This window comes from Myodes glareolus, chromosome 15, assembly GCF_982192425.1.
Source record: "Myodes glareolus chromosome 15, mMyoGla1.1, whole genome shotgun sequence".
NCBI classification, from domain to species: domain Eukaryota; kingdom Metazoa; phylum Chordata; class Mammalia; order Rodentia; family Cricetidae; genus Myodes; species Myodes glareolus.
This window is the reverse complement of record NC_142040.1, coordinates 41,643,775-41,664,875: the sequence shown is the minus strand read 5'-3', so window position 1 is coordinate 41,664,875 and position 21,101 is coordinate 41,643,775. Positions and strand designations below refer to the sequence as shown.

General features: G+C 41.0%; 1 protein-coding gene across 1 annotated transcript in view; it reads left to right on the top strand.

The window, feature by feature from the left end:
- The window catches only part of Itga2 (integrin subunit alpha 2), a 104,682-nt gene that overhangs the window by 60,624 nt on the left and 22,957 nt on the right, over nucleotides 1-21,101 (top strand). The window contains exons 8-20 of the mRNA XM_087896894.1: nucleotides 297-447; nucleotides 766-931; nucleotides 3,633-3,709; nucleotides 5,755-5,893; nucleotides 6,949-7,094; nucleotides 7,947-8,090; nucleotides 10,222-10,425; nucleotides 11,120-11,256; nucleotides 14,313-14,452; nucleotides 17,053-17,204; nucleotides 19,118-19,228; nucleotides 19,924-20,006; nucleotides 20,403-20,544. Of these exons, the coding sequence (XP_087753020.1) occupies nucleotides 297-447; nucleotides 766-931; nucleotides 3,633-3,709; nucleotides 5,755-5,893; nucleotides 6,949-7,094; nucleotides 7,947-8,090; nucleotides 10,222-10,425; nucleotides 11,120-11,256; nucleotides 14,313-14,452; nucleotides 17,053-17,204; nucleotides 19,118-19,228; nucleotides 19,924-20,006; nucleotides 20,403-20,544 (1,792 nt within the window). The remainder of the gene's footprint in view (nucleotides 1-296; nucleotides 448-765; nucleotides 932-3,632; nucleotides 3,710-5,754; nucleotides 5,894-6,948; nucleotides 7,095-7,946; nucleotides 8,091-10,221; nucleotides 10,426-11,119; nucleotides 11,257-14,312; nucleotides 14,453-17,052; nucleotides 17,205-19,117; nucleotides 19,229-19,923; nucleotides 20,007-20,402; nucleotides 20,545-21,101) is intronic.

The following is a 21,101-nucleotide window of genomic DNA, read 5'->3' as shown; positions in this document are numbered from 1 at the left end:
AACTAATTAGGACATACAAACACAACACATACACACACACACACACACACACACACACACACACCATGAAACATATTGAAATTACTATTGAACATAAATTTTATTTATATTTCTCTGAAGAAGCTACAAATAGAAGAATGTCCTTAAATATGATACTTGCACTGCACAGAAGGACATGGAAAGCACAACATAGCTCATGATGGATGTGCTTAAGGATGCTGGTTTCCTGTTTCTATTTCAAAACAGAGATTTAGACTTTGACTTCTGTTAATAATGGGCAATTTTATCTGTCACAGAACAGAGGCTTATTTACCAGCTTCTGGTGGGCGCCCCGGTGCTACCAAAGTCATGGTAGTTGTGACTGATGGTGAATCCCACGATGGGTCGAATCTGAAAGAAGTGATCGAGCAATGCAATGATGATGCGATCCTGAGGTTCGGCATAGCAGTAAGTGGCTTCTGTTAGGATGCGTCCGAGGGTTGAAGAGTCCACAGTCTGGTACTCCACAGCCTGGTACTCCATCGCTTTCCTGGTTTGCCATTTGTACAGTCTCTCTGCTTCCTGCTGATTTCCAGTCCTGTCTGCTAAAGAAATGGCTGTGGAAATGTTTGCAAGAATCCCTATGATGATCAGAAACATACTGCAATGAACAGAGGGAAATTGAAGTAGAAGAAGAATGAGTGACCCTTGTCCTCTCCTTCTCTCTCTCTCTCTCTCTCTCTCTCTCTCTCTCTCTCTTTCTCTCTCTCTCTCTCTTTTGTCAAGGTTCTTGGGTATTTAAACAGAAATGCCCTTAATACTAAGAATTTAATCAAAGAAATCAAAGCAATTGCTAGTACTCCAACAGAGAGATACTTTTTCAATGTGGCCGATGAAGCAGCTCTGCTGGAGAAGGCCGGGACGCTGGGAGAGCACATTTTCAGCATTGAAGGTAAGAAGACCTTTCACAAATGTCTCCTTCAAATACTTTTTTGTTGGAAAAACTGCTATTTTCATCTAATGTACTTGCTATATGAATATTAGCTCGTAGACTGTGCATAAAACTAACTCAGATATGTGAGCAAGAAAGATAGACAAAACACATGAATAAAAACAATTTATAAGAGAAATGTTAAGTGATTGGCAAACAGAAGAAAACTATGACTCCGAACACTTCTGTGTTTTACCTAAAAAACAACACATCAATACTGTTTAATTTTCCAGAAGTCTCTGAGGTGCAAAGCTCACACATGGTTGATAAGATGACAATTTTTTCAATTTTTGAGAGAACAATCTGGAACATCTATTGTAACCATAGATTTTTTTCTTTTTAAGTTATGTATTTCACATATTCTTGAATTTGTTTCTAATAAATATATATATATATACCTTTAAAAAAGGGAAAATGCATAGCGCTCTCCAGCAGTTTAGTTGGGGGAAAGGTTTTCCTGATTGTAGCTCTAATGATGCATTACCATAGCCTTGTGACATCCTCAGGGCAGAACTGTCAGTCATACAAACAGTCAGGACATGGAGAATTGGAACCTTGCAGTTGGTAAAAATGTCTCACCTAACCCAAATTCTTGTTCCAGGAGCTTAACCCAGATAACTCAGCAATAAAGCCAGTGTCTAATCGTGTACTTACGTATCAGGTCCTGCCTTACGTATTACAATGGTGTCCACTGTTATAGTTCAACCTTGATCTTCTGATGGTGCACCAGGAATTTCTAACCCTCCACAAGTTTTATTGCGGAAGTGTGGTATTTCTGACTTATTTAAATCACCACCAAGAACTAAGGCCTCTTACAATAACACAAAACTACTAAGGCATCTGTAGTAGCAAATTTGCTCCAAGTCCATGAGTAAGAGTAATTGCAGTGTAATTTAAGGCTAACATAAAATGATTTTGGACATTTTTTGTTGTTGTTGAAAACTTTGAGGAACATAAAACTATTTTTTTGTTTTGTTTTGTTTTGTTTTTCAAGACAGGGTTTCTTTGTAGCTTTGGTGCCTGTCCTGGAACTAGGTCTTGTAGGCCATGTTGGCCTCGAACTCACAGAGATCCTCCTGTCTTTGCCTCCCAAGTGCTGGGATTAAAGGCGTGTGCCACCACTGCCCAGCTCATAAAACTATTTCTACCTCAAACCATCTCTATGCAATCAGTGTTGATTATTATTATTTTTATTTTTTTTGTTTTTTTTAAAAGAAAACAAACTATAATTTTTCATTATACATACGAATCAAAGTTCCCACTCCCTCCTCTCCTCCCATTCCCTCCACATTCCCCCCACCCCACCCCCATCCACTCCTCAGAGCAGGTAAGACACATTGCTTTGGGGAAGGTCCAAGGCCCTCTCTGCTATATCTAGGCTGAGCAAGGTATCCATTAAAAGAGAATAGTTTCCCAAAAGCCAGTACAAACAGTAGGGATAAACCCTGGTGCCACTGGCAGTGGCCCCTTATCCTGCCCCAGCCATGTAACTGTCAACCACATTCACAGGGACTAGTTCGGACCTATGTTTGTTCCTTCCCAGTCTGACTGATGTTGATGAGCTCCCATTAGCTCAGGTAAACTGTTTCAGTGGATGATGCCCCATCATGGTCTTGACCTCTTTGCTTATATTCTCATTCTTTCCTCTCTTCAACTGGACCTTGGGGGGCTCAGTTCAGTGCTCCAATGTGGGTCTCTACCTCTGTTTCCATCAGTTGCTAGAAGAAGGAAGGTTCTATGGTGATATTTAAGGTATTCATCAGTCTGGCTACAGGGCAAGGCCCGTTCTGGCACCCTCTCTTCTGTTGCTTAGCTGGGGGCGAGGAGAACTTGAGGGAATGGGATAGTTGAGATGGAAAAAGGACAGAGATGAGAGCAAGGAAAGAGATATCTTCATTGAGGGAGCCATTATGGGGTTAGCAAGAAACCTGGCACTAGAGCAATTCCCAGGAATCTACAAGGATGACCTCAGTGTTAATTATTATACCTCCTAAGCAAGAGGAGCCCTCACAGTAGTACAGTTTGTTCTATTGAAGTGTCCATGGAGGAACTTGGTCTGCCTTTCATGAGCATTATTGAAACACGACCTTCCCAAACCATGCTGAAAAGAACGTGCCTACCAAGAAAGTTCTGTGGTGTTGGACAGCGACTGATGCTTCAGGATTCAAAACAAATTTCCCAGCTAGTAAACTCTTTAGTCTTGAGTCCTGGTTTCCAACAGCTGACACAGGTCTCCCTCGGTCCAGTCTATGGTAATCACCAGTTCTCATCACCAGTTCTTCCAGGGCATCTGAAGTATTTGTGCATCAGGAGCATCAATATTTAAAAGCAAAGGTCACATAGTTTCTTAGCTAGTAGTGATAAATTTACAGAATATCTTGATCTCAGTTTTTCCCTTAACTAATGTGCTTTCTTTAATCTAGTTTGATATCAGGAATGGCATAAATATTACACTAGGTTAATTAATACTTAATGGGGATCAAAGCCAACTTTGAACACTTCTTTGGACCCTTTCTTAGTGATTTACTTATCCTAGAATCCTCTAGGGTATAGCTGGATATTGACATAAGAACGTGTGCGTACTTGCAGGTGTGTGTTCATGTGTGAAATTTGACTTGAAGTTGCTGACAATCATGTAATTTTGGAAAATGAAATCTTCCAGGTACTGTTCAAGGAGGAGACAACTTCCAGATGGAAATGGCACAAGTGGGGTTCAGCGCGGACTACTCTCCTCAAAATGTGTGTCTATCAGATAAGTTTAAGCCAATACTGCCAATTGCCAGAACACACACAGACACAGTAGTTTAGACCTAGTAGGAAAAACAGCCATCCCCCAGCAGTGATTCACATTCCTGGCCCAGTTACGAAGCTTTAAAACAAAACGCAGTTAAATTCTTCCTTCCCTGTGTCTGAGGAAAATACCTTTTATAATAAAGGCCTTGAGTTCCCTATGGCAAATACATTCTACTAATTCCAGACATCATCCTTATAAGAATTTCATGGGAATCAAAACCTTTTGGTCCCTGACACAGTTACATTTTACACTGCCATAGTATCGCTTTTGATGAGCAGAGAGAGAGAATTATTGAAAATGGGCATTTTGTAAAACCAAGTCCACTGTTTTGGTAGCTTAACTTGAGTTCTTTCTGGTACAGACCTAAGGGATATTTCTTGTTCTCAGAATTCTGCCCAGAACATTGGGGGAAAATGAAACACAAAGCAGTACACAATTTTTGGAAATATTTAGGAAATAATTTGAAATCAGAGAGTGATAAGCAGATCCAAGACCAAGAACAGCTCCTCCTCGCCTGGAATAAAAGATGCTTGTGTTACTGATTCAACAACCCATAGAGATGTTGAAAAAATAAGAAATAATTCCTCTAGAAAAAGATAAATGAATACAATTTTACATAAGTATTTCCACACAATTCCATGAGTTTATTGCCCGTTCACTGCAGCCCATTCTGAAACCCCCAGCTTAGAGTCTGTGCTTATATTATGCTTATTCTTAAAATCTTCTATTTTTTCCCTAGAATGGGATATGTTTTTCCATATTTGTTATTTTTTGACCCCACATCATCAAATCCTTGTTTCCTTATATCAAAAAAAAAAAACCTTGACAATAACATCCTTTATTCTGATCAAACCTGTGTTCTTAAGGACTTGTAGCCCTTGATATTTAAATTGAGTTTGAGCCAATGCAGAGGCCCCTGAGCTGCTTGGTCCTCCCCACTGATGACTTAGGCTTTGCTTTCTGCTGGCTACTTTGACTCTCCCAGCTGCAGGTGAGTTTTCTGGCTATGTTATGATTAAACACATGGGACAAAGGGATGCAGATGCCAGGACATTTGAAAAGAAGAATGAAGCACTGTGAAGGCTAAAGTAATAATTCAGCGGGTAAGAGAGCTTGTTGGACAAGCATGAGATCACACGTACAAATCTCAGCACCCACAATTCAGGAAGGAGCCCATGGTTGCCCTGCATCTGTAACCCTTCCTATGGGAAGCACATAGCAAGGAGGAGCCCTGGGGTTTGCTGGTTGCTATCTTTGCTTTAGCTTCACTGAGAGACTCGGTGTCAAGGAAATGAAGCAGAGAGGGATAGCGCAATGCAAACAATGTCCTCCTCTGGCCTCTCTGTACACAAGCATGCCCATCCAAACATGCAACTCATACCGCAAGTGTGCAAAGAAGAGAGTTGAAAATGCAACAGGTCATGGGTCTCCCAGGACATGCTAGGGAAGAGCAGCATCCCCTCCCCCCTCCCTCCACTGAGGTCAGCACTTTCATCATGAGCCTTTCCTGTAAATGTGTGGGATGAGAAGTTCTCATCTCTTTCTTCCCTGAGTTCTGAAAGGCACAGCATTTGCAAATGTGTGCCTTTGAATTGAACATGACTATGCATCCATCCTGTACCATGGCCTATGGCAAAGATTTCTACATAATGCATTATAAAAAGTTCTCCCAAGACAGCATAACCTAGTGGTTCTCAACCTTCCTAATGCTGTGACTCTTCTTGCTGTGATGACCCCCAATCATAAAATTATTTTCATTGTTATGAATCATAATCTAATATGCAGGGAGTCTTAGGTAACACTTATGGAAAGGCACCCCCAATGGGGTCAAAACTCACGAGTAGACTTGTTCTCCAGTAAAATCAAAACCTTTCTAACATATATATTTAGTTTTTACTGTGCAAATTTCCTTAAATTTTGATAGTTTATGCCTGAATTCCTTTGCATTAAAGGCCATTTGTCTCAATCTTCATTTCTTACATTCTTTCAGGATATTTTGATGCTCGGCGCAGTGGGCGCTTTTGACTGGAGTGGAAGTGTTGTTCAGGGGACATCTCGTGAGCACTTGATCTTCCCAAAGCAAGCCTTTGACCACGTTCTGCAGGATCGGAACCACAGTTCGTTTTTAGGTGAGACACAACAGCGGTGGGCTCAGACAACTCAGGTTCTTCTTCCTTAAACTCTCAGGTCAGCTCAGCAGAACTGAACTGTCCTCTAATTACGTGTTTGTAATCCATTTGCCAGTCAGGCCTCAGCCCATAAGTAAGGGAAGCTGAGTTTTACATACAAATCTCTACAGATGTCTGCTAAGTGCATATGTTTGATGATGTTATTTAACTCCACTGCTTCTAAAACACACCAATCTGTTCAGGCAGATATTCCTGGAATGTGGCTATTTCTTCAAAACAAAAGTTGTTTCTAAAAGGCAATATACTAGCTAGTGTCCTTCTATTGTCTTAGAGTTCTTAGGGGTTTTGATTGTTTGTTTGTTATTATGGTTATCATACGATAAGCATCCAGTGATGTTCAGTACTGGTATTATATTCCATCCTTCCAAACTTTTTTGGGAGCCTGTGACCTTAATAACTTCTATCAATTTCAACAGCTTAACAAATGATAAATCCAGAATTCAAACCTAGAACTCTGTAATTCCAGGACCTGTGTTCTTCTTATGAAGCAGCGTTATCATTTAAATTCATTTATTCATTCATTAAACATTTGTTAAAGGCCAGTGTCTTTGCTTTCTTTCTTGTTGGTATGATAAGATACATTAACAAATGACATTTAAATAAGAAAAGATTTATTTGGCTCACAATTCCGAGTATAGTCCATCATTGCGGAGAAATCAAGGCAGCAGGAGCTTGAAGCAGCCTAATTCCTCCTAGATATGTCCAGGGGAACACTTAATCTAGACAGCCCTTCACTGACATGCTCTTCTCTGGTAAGAGTAGATGGTATCAAGTTGACAATCAGAATTAGCAATTAGCCAGGACTGCGGGTAGTTGATGAGAACAACCCAGGATCAAGGGACAGCTTCATACATTGAGGTACTGTTTATGGGTAATCAAAGAAAGGTCAGGAGGTCACATCTAACACCAAGACGTCTGAGCATCCCTGCTTCCTTGAAAGCCCTCTCTGGCTGGCACAATTAGTGGTGCTTAACCTAGAATTTCTTCTCTCCTAGGTTATTCCGTGGCCTCAATTTCTACTGAAAGGGGTGTCTACTTTGTGGCGGGTGCTCCACGGGCAAATTATACTGGCCAGATAGTGCTGTACAGTGTTAATGAGGATGGCAATGTCACAGTGATTCAATCTCACAGAGGGGACCAGGTAAATATCACCACTGAGTGAGTGAAATTCATGTTATGGATAACTGGGGCAGGTGGACAGTTGAGTAGGTGAAGTGGAAACTGGGGTGTACTGAGTAACTCCTCTGTGAATGTCATCTGAATTTACTCCTGTCTACACTAAGTCCCAACAACAGAAGGTTCACTGGGATTAAATCTGATCCTGCTATTGCCATTGATTTTATAGGTGTAAGAGAACCGTAAACTGGTCCCAATGTAGCTACTAGATCATGCTTTTGCTTCCTCTTTAGTGGTTTAAAGAAGGCTCTTTCTATTTTGAGGAGAAAAAAACAGTGACCGTGTTGCAGAAGAAATCACTGATTAATTTTTAAATCCTTAATAAATGTCCGCACAGGCACTCACTGAATATCGATGGATGGGATGATATTCAGATGCCCCCCTTCTAATTTTACCTCATCTCTACCTAGTTCTCCCATCCTTCCTCCCTGGGAACATCACCTGTGCTGGACCATGCCACTGGCATTACGTTATTAGTGTTTCCCTATATCTAGAAAACTCCTTTTGTCCTTAAGTTTCTACTCAACTGATCCTTCCTTCCCTGACCCCTCCATCCCCCGCCCTATGTTCTGACAAGGTATCTTTATTACAACAGTTTCTGCTTTGTATTGTTTTTCATGGGGACATGGTTATTTGCGGCCCGTGGCTGGCCCTAGCCCACCTGTCCTTTGTCTAAATCCGGCTCCCGTAGCTATTAAGGCTTCCTCTTCTGAATGTGGCCTCTCGCTCACTGGCATCAGAAATACCCAGAGTTGCATGTGCTAGAATACATATGTGATTATATGACTCCTGAGCTTAATATGTTTTGTTACTCCAGATTGGCTCCTATTTTGGTAGTGTGCTGTGTTCGGTTGATGTGGACAGAGACACCATTACAGACGTGCTCTTGGTCGGTGCTCCCATGTACATGAATGATCTCAAGAAAGAAGAGGGGAAAGTCTACCTGTTCACAATCACAAAGGTAAAAATAAACATTAAACAGACAGCTTAACTGACTCTAGCACTGATAAATAAGTTAATCTGAAATTTGAAGGATGTTTTTTATTTGGGAATAATTGCTAATTTTCATGTATAATGTGGCATGCATTTAGTCAAATTCAAGGTATCATCATGGTTACAATTTTTTAAAATGCACTAAAAGACATGGAGCTTAATATAGAGTGTATCCTATTTTCCATGAGAGGTCTTTGGGTATGTGTTCCTATTCACATAAAGTCATTATAAGTACAAATAATTTTTGGCATGCACATACTTATAAATGTTGGCTCATTTTTAAAGCATCTTGTGACATTTCTTTGAAATGATAGCAACCCCTGGGCATGCCGACTTCTTCATCTCAGCCACTTGTCCCAGTGCCTCCAGCAACCTCCAGATGACCTAGAATGCTTTCTACATTAGGTTGTCAGAAAATTCCAGTGTTTAGTGTCACATTTAGGTGCACATCCAACTCTTGGAATTTCAGATCCCTGCCATAAAACTGAGCTGACTCAAAAGAGAGAAAGCATCATTTTTCTAACTTGTAGACAGAACTCTAAATCCATTTCAGCAGGAATCTGGAGCTCAGCAAGGACAAGAAAAAAAAGCAAATGAAAGGCAGTGGTTGACATAGGAAACCAGATAGGTATAGGGAACAGCAAGAGCTGTGCTTAATCATTGAAAGATTTTCTCTGTTTGATACTTACTGTATATTAATGTAAAAACTGACCCTTTAACAGAAGCATTTAAAATAATGGGGTGCTTGGAAATAATGTGAGCACTGAGAAATGAACCCAGGTCTACTGCAAGAGCAAAAAGTGCTCTTAATCACTGAGCCGCCCCTCCAGCCCCAGCAACACTGTCTCTTAATGCTTTGTCTAACCCTGTGTAAGAAATGAGTCTTTATGAAAGTACTATAAACTAGAGAGAATCACACTGACCCAGTTTCTTGGTTGAGGCACTTTGCTACCTTGCAAAGCCATTAAATATTTCCATACTGGAGCACACAATCTGAAGGAAAAGCTTTTATACACAAATGTCTTTTCCTTTGCACAGAATAATTTAGTGTTGCCTATCTTGTCATGGAATGACAGCGACTTCATTTTCCACTAGGAAGTGGAAATTATAATTATATTGACACAATATAATTATAATTATGTCACTGTCCAGCATGAGTAAGATCTAAATTAACGGGCTTTCTTGTGCTTTGTACCTACCTTAATTTTATTTCTTTAGCAAAAAGGGCGGCGGGCTGTGTTCCCACCCGAATCCCGGCTAGCTTACCCCCGCAATAATTACATGAAAACTGTATTCATTTAAACACTACCTGGCCCATTATCTGTAGCCTCTGATTGGCTAACTCTTACATATTGATCTAACCCATTTCTAAAAATCTGTGTAGCACCACGAGGTGGTGGCTTACCAGGAAGGATCTTTAACCTGCGTCTGTCTTGGAGAGGAGAGTCATGGCAACTGCCTGCCTCTGCTTTCTTTCTCCCACAATTCTGTTCTGTCTACTCCACCCACCTAAGGGCTGGCCTATCAAAAAGGCCAAGGCAGTCTTCTTTATTAACCAATAAAAGTAACATATAGACAGATGATCGTCTTCCATCATCCATTATTAGCTTTTTACCAGAAGTTTTTAAGTCAGAGATTTGGAAAAGACGTGACAGTCCCCAAAATGAGAAAAAGTAGAGACAGAGGACCAAAAATCTTATGTAGGTTTTTCAGGTACAGAAAAGAGAATTATTACCTCCTTTAATCTTGGCTTAGGAGCTGGTCTCTTGTGACCTGGATTAATGAAAATTTTATTTGTAAATCTCATCACACAATAGGGAATCATCAATTCTAAGATTAAAACCCTATCCATTTTCATATTTTTGAAATCTTGTGCATAATTGCTTTGAATAATTTAATTTATTATTATTATTATTTTGTTTTCTCGAGACAGGGTTTCTCTGTGGGACTGACTGTCCTAGAACTGACTCTGTAGACCAGGCTGGCCTTGAACTCACAGATATTTACCTGCCTCTGCCTCCTGAGTGCTGAGATTAAAGTTCTGTACCACCACCTGACAGCTGAGAGTTTTGTGTAACAGTGCCTTCTTTCTTTGCAAGGGCATCTTGAATCAGCACCAGTTCCTTGAAGGACCTGAAGGCACTGGAAATGCTCGCTTCGGTTCAGCAATTGCAGCCCTTTCAGACATCAACATGGATGGCTTTAATGATGTGATCGTAGGTTCTCCTGTAGAGAATGAGAACTCTGGAGCAGTGTACATTTACAATGGTCACCAGGGTACAATTCGCACCAAGTATTCCCAGGTAACCATGAGCAATGTGATGATTGGGTACATAAATGCTAGCGCTAGACAGCGTCATCCAATCCATGCCTCTTACCTTAAATCTATTTTCCATTGAAAAAAACAGTAAAGTTTTACTATATGTTGAACACTATTCTAGTTTTGAGAATGCTGTGCAGAACAAGACAGACAAAATTCTGCTTTTTTGTCAATCTTATATTCTAAATGAAGAAATAGGAATAAAAGAAAAAAGTTGCAATGTTATAAGATATTTCTTAATAATAAAAAATGCCAGGGATCAAACATAGAACTCAGTTCAGAGGTAAATTCTGAAGTGTTATGTATTATTTAAGTATTGCAAGAGGTATCAGATGACCAAAGGATGGTGAAGAATGCCTCACTAACAGGCAATTTTGTGTAAGTCCCAAGAAAAGCTGGCTAGGATAGGAATGAAGACCCGAACTTGTCTCGGCTCATTCCCAGCCCACTGACTTCTCGCCATTTTGCACTGCCTTGTGATTACACATGAAAGATCCGTGCTTCCTTGATGAAAGAATCCTTGTAAAAGTATGGCAGAGATCAGATAAAATGTGGAGAAAGAAACCAATAGAATAACCTGAACAATGACCACCTAGAGAATGTAAGGGGCAGGACAGAGGCTGTCATTCTGACTCAGCTGTGTGTACTACAACTTCAAGTGAAATCTGCTCTTTCAGAAAATCCTTGGATCTGATGGAGCCTTCAGGAGCCAACTCCAGTTCTTTGGAAGGTCCCTGGATGGCTATGGAGATTTAAATGGAGATTCCATCACTGATGTATCCATTGGTGCTTTGGGACAAGTGGTTCAACTCTGGTGAGTCACTAAGTGCAAGATCCAGAGTCGCTAATTAAAATGACTGCTGTGTTGTATGATGTATGTAGTGTCCAATAGATTATATAAGACTGTAGGAAATGTGTTCATCGTGGTTTGCATAAAGGAAAGAATATGCATGGTTTTCCTGAGGGTTGGGGGAATACATATGTGTGTGTGCATGTACATACACACACACACACACACATATATATATACATACACACACACACATATATATATGTATATGTATGTATATATATATATATATAAAATTTGCTGACAGGCATGTATCTTTGGCACACACACACACACACACACACACATATATATATATATATATATAGAGAGAGAGAGAGAGAGAGAGAGAGAGATTTCTTTATCATTAGAGTCATGCTTTTCTTCTTATGTGAAAAGAGTCGGTCAGTATGTAGAAAAAACAAAGACATACATGTTTCTAAACATTATTTTCTTATATACAGCCTCATTTCAGCTTTCAGTCAGGAAACCTCATGAGAAAATTTTATAGGACACAAATAAAGTGAAACTTCTTATGTGCTTAAAGGCATATTTTAAAATCCTTAGTCATAAACAAGATCCATTATTTTGGCTGAGCTGACCTCTTTATGGCCTGCATAGGTGTAAAGTTGAGGGAACAAAAAAGAATTCAAAGGATATATGGTTCAGGGTTTTAAAAATTAGATATTTGAAGGGCAAGCTCACTTGGTTGAAGAACCTACTATTCAAGCATGAAGATCTGAGTTCAATCCCCAGAACCCATGTCTAAAAGTCAGACATAGCTAGGTGAGGTAGTTCATGTCTTTTATTCCAGCACTTGGGAGGCTGACGTGGGTGAGTCTCTGTGAGTTTGAGGCGGCTAGCTTGGTTTACATAGAGCGTTCCAGGACAGCCATAGCTATATAGTGAAATGGTAATGGCATATGCCTTTAATCCCAGCACTCGGGAGGCAGATGCAGGTGGATCTCTATGAGTTCAAGGCCAGCCTAGTCTACAGAGCAAGTTCCAGGACAGGCTCCAAAGCCACACAGAAAAAAACCAGCCTCAAAAAGCCTAAACAAACAAACAAACAGCCAAGCATAGTGTCATGTACATATGACCCCAGCGATGGTGAGGCAAAGAAAATGCCTGGAGCTCACTGGCCAGCTTAGCCTTGACTAACTGTCAAGTTCTGGGGCAGAGACCATATCTCAGTCAACAGGGTACCTGAGGAATGACACCCAACATTGACCCCTGGCATTCAGATGCACATGCCCATACATACATGCACCTACACACACACACACACACACACACACACACACACAGAGAGAGAGAGAGAGAGAGAGAGAGAGAGAGAGAGAGAGAGAGAAAGAGAGAGAGAGAGAGAACTAGACACATACACACAAAACTTAGGTCTATGATCTAGTGAGATAGTGGGATTGAAAAGAAATTGGTTATTCAGTCAAGAATACTCATGCATTTATTTTTCTCTGTTGAAAATATGTGCTCTACTGTCCAGACATATTGGGAATAGAAACACAGTCCATGGACATTATATGACTTCTGAGTTTGATGTTACTCTGTAAACATGTGAATTGTGCTTTTCAAGAGTAAAATGCACTTTTTTGACATGTGAAACTATTATATGGAAAACCAATAATAGCTTTAAGACTGAGGAACTAGAAAATGCATTTACTGAATAAAGTTAGTTAAAATAATTAAAGAATGGCATGCTAGGAATGCTACAGAGGTTATGTGGCTTCATTTAAAATAATGTATCAAAACACATACCTGGCAGCAAGCGACACTGTAAGCCTCAAGACAGGCTTTCCCATGTGATGCCTTTGTATCTACCTATACTGTGACATTGTTTTGTTGAGTTAGTGATGTGACCAAGCTTCTGTTTTATAAAAAGGTGTATCTGATTCTTCAGAAAAGTCAACACACATGGAATCAAATAAATGTGCTGAGCCGACTCGTCAAGCTAAGCTAATATTCTGTGGTCACATTCCAACGAAGTGCTGAACGGCTTTTTCTGGATAACTCTAGGAATAATGTCCAGTAAATTTATAAAAACATGTAAATCAATGTCATCTGTATTAGAATGAATGTTCGGTCCCTCAAATAGCTGTGCTAAAATTGAATTAAGCATTAGATTATAATTGAAGCCATGCTACATTTCTTATTAGATGCGTCATGGCTGCATATTAAGAGACATCATGGATACATAGTAACTTCTGAATGATACCTAAAATAAAAGCAAATGTTGTCTGGGTTTCCTTGTGGTACTTTTCCAAAAGGTGATATGTCTAATCACTGCTTGTTGCCCTATAAATAGGGGAAAGTGCACACCGAGGTCATTATGGTGAAGTTCAAATTCCAGTAACGGTGGGGCTTAAACTGTAGATTCCGTTTCCTCGCTGATAAGTACCCAGTGAAGTAGTCAGCCTTCAGGTCTCTGTTTCTCAGCCATTTTCGTTAATAAAATGGAACTAGAATGTGTTCGACTTCACACCAGTGTTGCAGGAGCAAATAAGACTGTCTCAGGTATACAAAGGGCCAGACAGGACACTCTGGCATCCAGTGATGGACTCCTCCGTCATATTCTGCCATCATGATAGTCACCACCATCATGGACAGGCAACGTTAACCACAGAGGCAGCAAGGCACAGGGCATGGCAATATTTATCAGCTCTGGCCCTTCTGTCTTCCCACCTTCTCTCTCTCCTGCCATCTCAAGAATCGAGAATGGCACCCACCTCAGGGGGAAGACACAGAGGGGTCCTGACTTAAGGCTTCATTTGCAAAGAAGTTTCCGGTTTCTATTCTGTGTGGGTTCAAGTGTTTTTTAAAAATATATTCGGCAGGCTCCAGTTACCAACAAAAATTCATTTACCCCTGCTGCCATCTTCTGCTTTCAAATAGGAAAAGCTACTTAAGGTCTAAGACAGTGGAGAGAAAAGTTCAACAATACTGGCCCTGGGTCCTCTATGTGAAGTTCATGTGTATGCTGGTATGCTGGGCAGAGAGGTGCACGTGTTTCCATTTATGTCTTTCAGGTCACAAAGCATTGCTGATGTGGCTATAGAAGCTTCATTCACTCCGGACAAAATCACTTTGCTCAACAAGGATGCTAAGATAACCCTCAAGCTCTGCTTTAGAGCAACGTTTAAACCTGCAGGACAAAACCATCGAGTGGGTGAGTGGTCCTGAAATAACCCGACAGGGATGGCTTTGCCTCTACAGCTTTAGCTAGAGGTCTTGGCCTGCAGACCAGAAGAAATGAGGATCTTTACTGGACATGCTTAAATTGCCATGCATTTGGTACCTAGGAGTAGCTCATTAGGTGTGGGAGGTTTGTTTGGAGCATCCTTGCTCAGCTCTAGCTGGTGGCATTCTGCTGCAGAAGACTGTAATCACTATGGCATAATCATGGGCTCTGCCTGAGTCTCTCTGACACTCGGATCCCTTCCAGAGATCCTCAGCACACACCAATTTCATTGAACTATGGAGAGTTCTAAATGAGTGAGCCATCTACTGCCTATGCCGTTGCCTACATAGGTGTGTTTAGTAAAAGCACTGAGTATTAGTCCTGTTATCTGGGAAGAGGAAAAAGACAAAGGAATATCCAATTTGTACCCATCGTTTTTCCATTTTTATAGTATGAGTCTGCAGTGTGTCTCATCGGGAGGGAGGAAGCACGGGCAGGACCATGGGCAAATGTCAGCAGGCTCTCTCATGCTGTCTCTCCTACAGAGACACGTCATCTTGCGGGACCTGACTGAGGTGTTGCATCCTCTTTGACACCATTCCTAACCAAACAACTACTCTGTTATCTCAGCATCCTCCAGAGACAGCAAGCAAAATACCATCTCATGAAAAGCTGACTGTTTTCCCTTGCTAATCTATGCATTCTAATCTCTCCTCCATCAGACCCCCGGCTCTTTATTTCAGAACTCTTAGTTCCCCGTGGCACTTAATGAAACTGCAAGTAAATTAACTTAAAGGCTGAAAACAGTCAGGTCAGTAGTTTGCATGATTAGTACCAAGAAATACATGAGCAAGGAGAGAAGCCAAAGTACGATTCACGACTGGCATAGCTTCCGGGCTCCCTGACTCTCAGGTGTTCAAACACTGGCCCACCTTTGAATGGTGTGCCTCATAGGCCGACCTTGGAGCACACATCCATCTGAGTAACCATCATAGTTAAGCTGAAAACTGCCACCATATAAACATTTTTAGGCTGCTCAGAAAATTAAAATGGAAAATGTGTCCTCTGACACACATGGCTAGCTGCCCAGCTACCTTGGCCCTAAAGCATGTATATGCCTTATGTGTCTTCCACATTTTGAATGTTCTTCATAAATTCTCTTGGCACACACTGAAAAACCTGTACTTGCAGAGAATTCCCTTCCCACTGATTGACTGGTGAGGGTTTGGGCCTTTCCTTGGCATTGGGTACCTTTGATTCTTTTATCTTGCTGTGTTCAGGTCTACACTGACAAGCTGGTCATAATTTTTCAGTCTGTTATTTGGCAATAGCAGTACATAAGAACAAATCCCATCTTTAAAACTGCATGACCTATGACACTACATATTTATTTTTATCAATCTACTTTAAAAAAAACGTACACAAAGTGTGCTAACTTTGTCCTTTTGATAGTTACCTAGACCCTGTTATTAGTTTTTCATTTCCATATTTTTTATCATTTACTTTTAGTCTGCCCATTCAATTCTTTCATGTTTTCAACACCTTTATTGGTCTCTTTAAGTCATTGAAGCACAAAAATTCCTCAAGTTTCTTTAATGGGGATATTAAAGGTAACATAGATATATTGTCTTAGGAGGTACACTCAACTTTAAAATATTGAATAAATCTGATAAAGTAATTCCAAATAAGACAGCTTCTATAAGCAGCTGAAATTCTGGCGTGTGGCCCATGGACTTTCTTAAAGGACACTGGTCTGACTATTTAGACTTTGGTTACGGTTATCATTTTTCATCACACAGCTGTTTTTCATTTCCACTTCCCTGAGTGGATATTAATCATTTCTAATTGCCAGAGAAACAGGCGAACCAAAGAGGGTAGACAAAGTGCTCAAAGTCCAGGAGGCCATACACTGTAGGATTACTGTTCAGTCGAAGAATATCTGGCTCAAACCTTGGACCAGCCATTTTGCATGTCTTTCTCCACACAAGAATCTAGAACACATCAGACACTACATCTGCTCATTTAGATGATCACAGTTACTTCTTATAATAACAGTCCCTGCAATGCCGTGGGAATAGAAAGAACATGAACTTCCATTTCAAAATACTCAGATCTTAGCTCTGACCTTGTCTCAGCTGGGTGAACCCATACCAATTATTCTGCCTCATTTCATTGAGTTTCCTCTCAACAATGGCATCAGGATATCCAGTGTCCGGGTTTATTGGAGAGTTGGTAGCATATGAGGGTGTGTTCAATTGGAGGCATTCCGTAACAACAGCTTCTTCCCTGTGGGTGCCCTGTGCAATGGTAGATGAAGCTCAAACACAGGAAAGGGATCCGTTTTCCAGGTTTATCCAATAGATTTCCTGGGGCAAGTGCAACTGTAGTTGTTTTCCGTTACTGCAAGCTGCTTTTCTCTGGCTCGTTTTTGTTTCTGCTTTTGCTCTGTATTCACTTAGACCGAATCAATGAGACTCCAAATGCCATGCCATCTCTGCAATTTCTTGATATCAGGCTTTGTCCAATAAAGCGAGGCTGTTTTCTTCTTCAGCGCTCACTTGACATATTTCTTTGTGATTTTGTCATAGCCATCCTGTTTAACATGACACTTGATGCAGACGAATATTCATCCAGAGTGACCTCCAGGGGGGTGTTTAGAGAAAACAGTGAACGATTCCTGCAGAAGACTATGGTTGTATCCCAAGCACAGAGCTGTTCTGAGTACGACATTAACATACAGGTGAGACCTCAGGGTTACCTCTCTGCACCCCTTCCTTCCAAATGACTAATGAATCCAGGAGGTTTACAATGGGTGTTACATGTTAGAAGATGCTTGCCTTTCTAATGGCTACATTTCCTGTCTAACTCTGTGGATAAGAAGCACATTTCTTTTATGCTAATACTTATTTTCACACTCTGACTTTGTATGTGTTAGGGACATTACATTTTATTAGGGTGCACAACTAAAGGGGCTAAAAGATTATTAAAGAAAGTAAGCACTGAGGACTAGAGAGATGGCTGAGCTGGTAAGGACACTTGATGTATAAGCACTAGGACCTGAGTTCAAGTCTCCAGCACTTGCCAAGTTTGGCTCTATGAATGCCTTTAACCCCATTGGAATTATCAGAGCCAAGACAGGGTCTGGGGCTTGCTGGGCCAGCCTAACTCTGGGGTCATCTAGAGACAATGATGAAAGAGAAGATCTGATGTCCTCCTCTGGCCTTCACACATATGTGCACATACACCACACACACATGTACATGGGCACACAGCACCCCTCCACACACACATTGAATAAAGAAAATAAATAGATTCATTAAATAAATGTTTTTTTAAAAAAAATGAAAGACAGCGTTTTCTTAAATGACTAATTGGGTGAACTCTCCATTGCCAATTTTATTTTGACCTGTTTCCCATCAGATAGAAGTTGTGCAGTCATTTTAAGCTACTAAAACTGAAAATCTCAAAAGTGGTTTCTACTACTGCTTTACACTGGGTCAGTGGTTCGCAGCCTTCCTAATGCTGCAACCCTTTAATACATTTCCTCATGCTGTGGTGACCCCAACCCTAAAATTATTCCACAACTACTTCGCAACTATAATTTTGCTACTATCATAAGTCATTATGTAAATATCTGATATGTGACCCCTAAAGGGGCTATGAACCACAGATCAAGAACCACTGCACTAGGTAAATGGTGGTAGAGTATGTGGTAAAGATTGCCTGTTCTACTATTAGGTCATAATTGTTAGAGTTCACATTGATGTGGGAAATCTTTCCTGTAGGAAACATGCTTCTTAGGAGTAACTTTCCAATCAGTAACTTTCCAACTTATTTTTTTTAATTTTTATCGTTTATTTAACTTTATTTTATGTGCATGAAGGTATCAGATCCCCTGCAACTGGATATTTAGACAGTTGTGAGCTGCCATGTGGGTGCTGGGAATTGAACCTGGGTCCTCTGGAAGAGCAGTCAGTGCTCTTAACCACTGAGCCATCTCTCCAGTCCCCAGTGTTTTCTTAAATTTATACACTATTTGAAACATCTCCCCCAGCAACTGTGTAATAATATCTTTAAAGTGACAGGAGAAGACACCTGCACATGGGTGTATACACACACAGAGAGAGAAAGAGAGAGAGAGAGAGAGAGAGAGAGAGAGAGAGAGAGAGGGAAGGAGCTAGGAGTGGGCGAGAACAAAAGGTTGAGAGGTAGGTGAGGAGACCAGACAGGAAGGAGGGAGGAGAAGGAGCAGGGAAGAAACTTGGCTTCTGTTCTTTCCTGACCTTGTCTACTATGGGATCAAGTTACCCATGTAATTAGTGTTCATGGAAAGAAGAAAGAAGATACTAGGAATGAGAAGCAAGACCACCCAAGTGCTGGGCACTGACATAGGACATATCATCTAAATACTTATAATTACTCGTGTGTGAATAGTGAGATTATTTACCATCCTAGGAAGAATTGCTGCTTCAGATTTTTACTGTAATTGAGTCACCTTTGGTTTCTGAATTGGAACCAAAGAGGATGTCTTGGTCATCAGAACAAGCCTCTTCTCCGTAACTGATGGCACTTTAAATTATAATCACCTTTGCAGACTTTGTTTTTAAGTTCCTATGACTAAGTAATCTATCATTGCCCTCCTCCCGTCTTTAGAAGCCCTCTGACGTGGTCAACCCTTTGGATCTGCGTGTGGACATCAGTTTGGAAAACCCTGGCACTAGCCCTGCCCTTGAAGCCTATTCTGACACTGTCAAAGTCTTCGGCGTGAGTGTGCCCTGCCCTTCCCAAGTTGAGGTTGGCTAACGGCTCCCATAGTTGCTGTGGTGTTAAAGGTGCTAAGGATGCAGTCTAAATGTAATGACACCCATAATTCTCAGGTATTTCGGTTCCCCAAAGTAGAGATTTCTTCTTCCACGCTCTGTTTCTGGCCCCATGGGGTACCAAACCACCAGGGTGTTCAACAAATGCTTCTTGAAGAAATAAAGAATAAAATGGGCCAAACTGCTTGTGCTCAACACTCACTTAAAAATTCAGATGCCTGTGAAATTGTTTGTCTCTCTCCATTATATCTATTTTAATTTAATTCCCTATAAACAAGCCATTACAAGTCACACATGGTGGCACAGGCACAGGTCTTTAGTCCCAGCACTCAGGAGGCAGAGGCAGGCAGATCTCTTGATTCAAAGCCAGTCTGATCCACAGAACACATTGCAGGATAGCCAGAGCTACACAGAAAACCTCTGGCTCAAAATAAAAACAAACAGACAAACTGTTGTCTTGAATCTTGTATTTTGCCATATTTGTTTCTTTAAAATTTTGCTAACTTTACACAAGCTTCTAAAACTTTGGTTTCCCATGGATTCGGCCTGTAGGCAAATGGGATAATATTGTAGACATTCTGTTATATTTCATTTTCAACCCAAGAATATCCAAGAGGATGATGCTTTTGTTTGTTGCAGATCCCTTTCTACAAAGAATGTGGCAGCGATGGACTTTGCATCTCTGACCTGATTCTGGACGTCCAGCAGCTGCCGGCCATTCAGTATGTTCCCCGTTACCTTTCTGTGCGGAGCTTAGAAATGAAAGGCACATTACATCGCTGCTTTCAAGACAAAATTTTGGACTTCTTTTCTACAGAGAAAGTTTTTAGAATATAGTTAAGGCATTTTAAAACTGAATTTCAACTTCTCCCATTCTCCTAAGAGTAAAGCAATGAGAAATACCAAACTGCTGGCTTTAAGCAGTTCTCTTTCCTGCAATAATTTAAAGGTTCAGATCATTTGCTTACTTGCCAGCATCATTTTACTATGAAGAAAGTCTTTTGTTATTAAATCATCAAGTAAATGCAAAAAATTTCTTGAATCAAGAAAGTTTTTTGGACAATGGGGTAGTTTCAACTTCAGTGGTCTTATCTGTCTCTCTTTTCTTGTTTGAACAGAAACCAACCCTTTATTGTCAGCAACCAGAACAAAAGGTTAACGGTTTCGGTGACCCTGAGGAACAGAGGGGAAAGCGCCTACAACACTGCCATCAAGGCTGAGTTTTCCGACAACTTGTTTTTTGCTTCTTTTTCCATGCCGGTATGTAAGGAACCCACCCCTCCCCAACACAAACACATATACATCCCTACTGTCCCCCCCAGCCTCCCCACACTCGCACTAACCACCCCACACAGCATTTCATCCCTTCCTCTCTGCCACTCACTGTCTTTGATACTCCAACCTCTGTGTCTGTCTGAAAAACTCTGACACGTCCTGGGCATGCTCAGTCCTACCTTGTGGCTTCCAGTTAGTGAAGCCCTCCTGAGAATGCAGTCTGGCTCCGAATCTAGGGCGGCTCTGTTTGCAGCGAGGGTCACTTTTTCCTTTACCCCAGGTCTTGGCAGCGGCAGCTCATAACTTCTCCAGCCTTCTATGCTGTGAGGAGGCCGCCTGTGCTGTGTTGGACAGATGGGATGCACTTGCTCAGTGGCATCCAGTCCCACAGCATAGTCCTGGCTTTGCAATGCTGCTACTTCTGGTGCCAGGATGGTGCATTCCTGCAAAACCATTCTATCAAGCTGACCTGATCACTAAAGCAGGAATACACTTAACCAGGAGAGCCCCTTGCTGATTCCTCTGTTCTCCGGCCATGATGC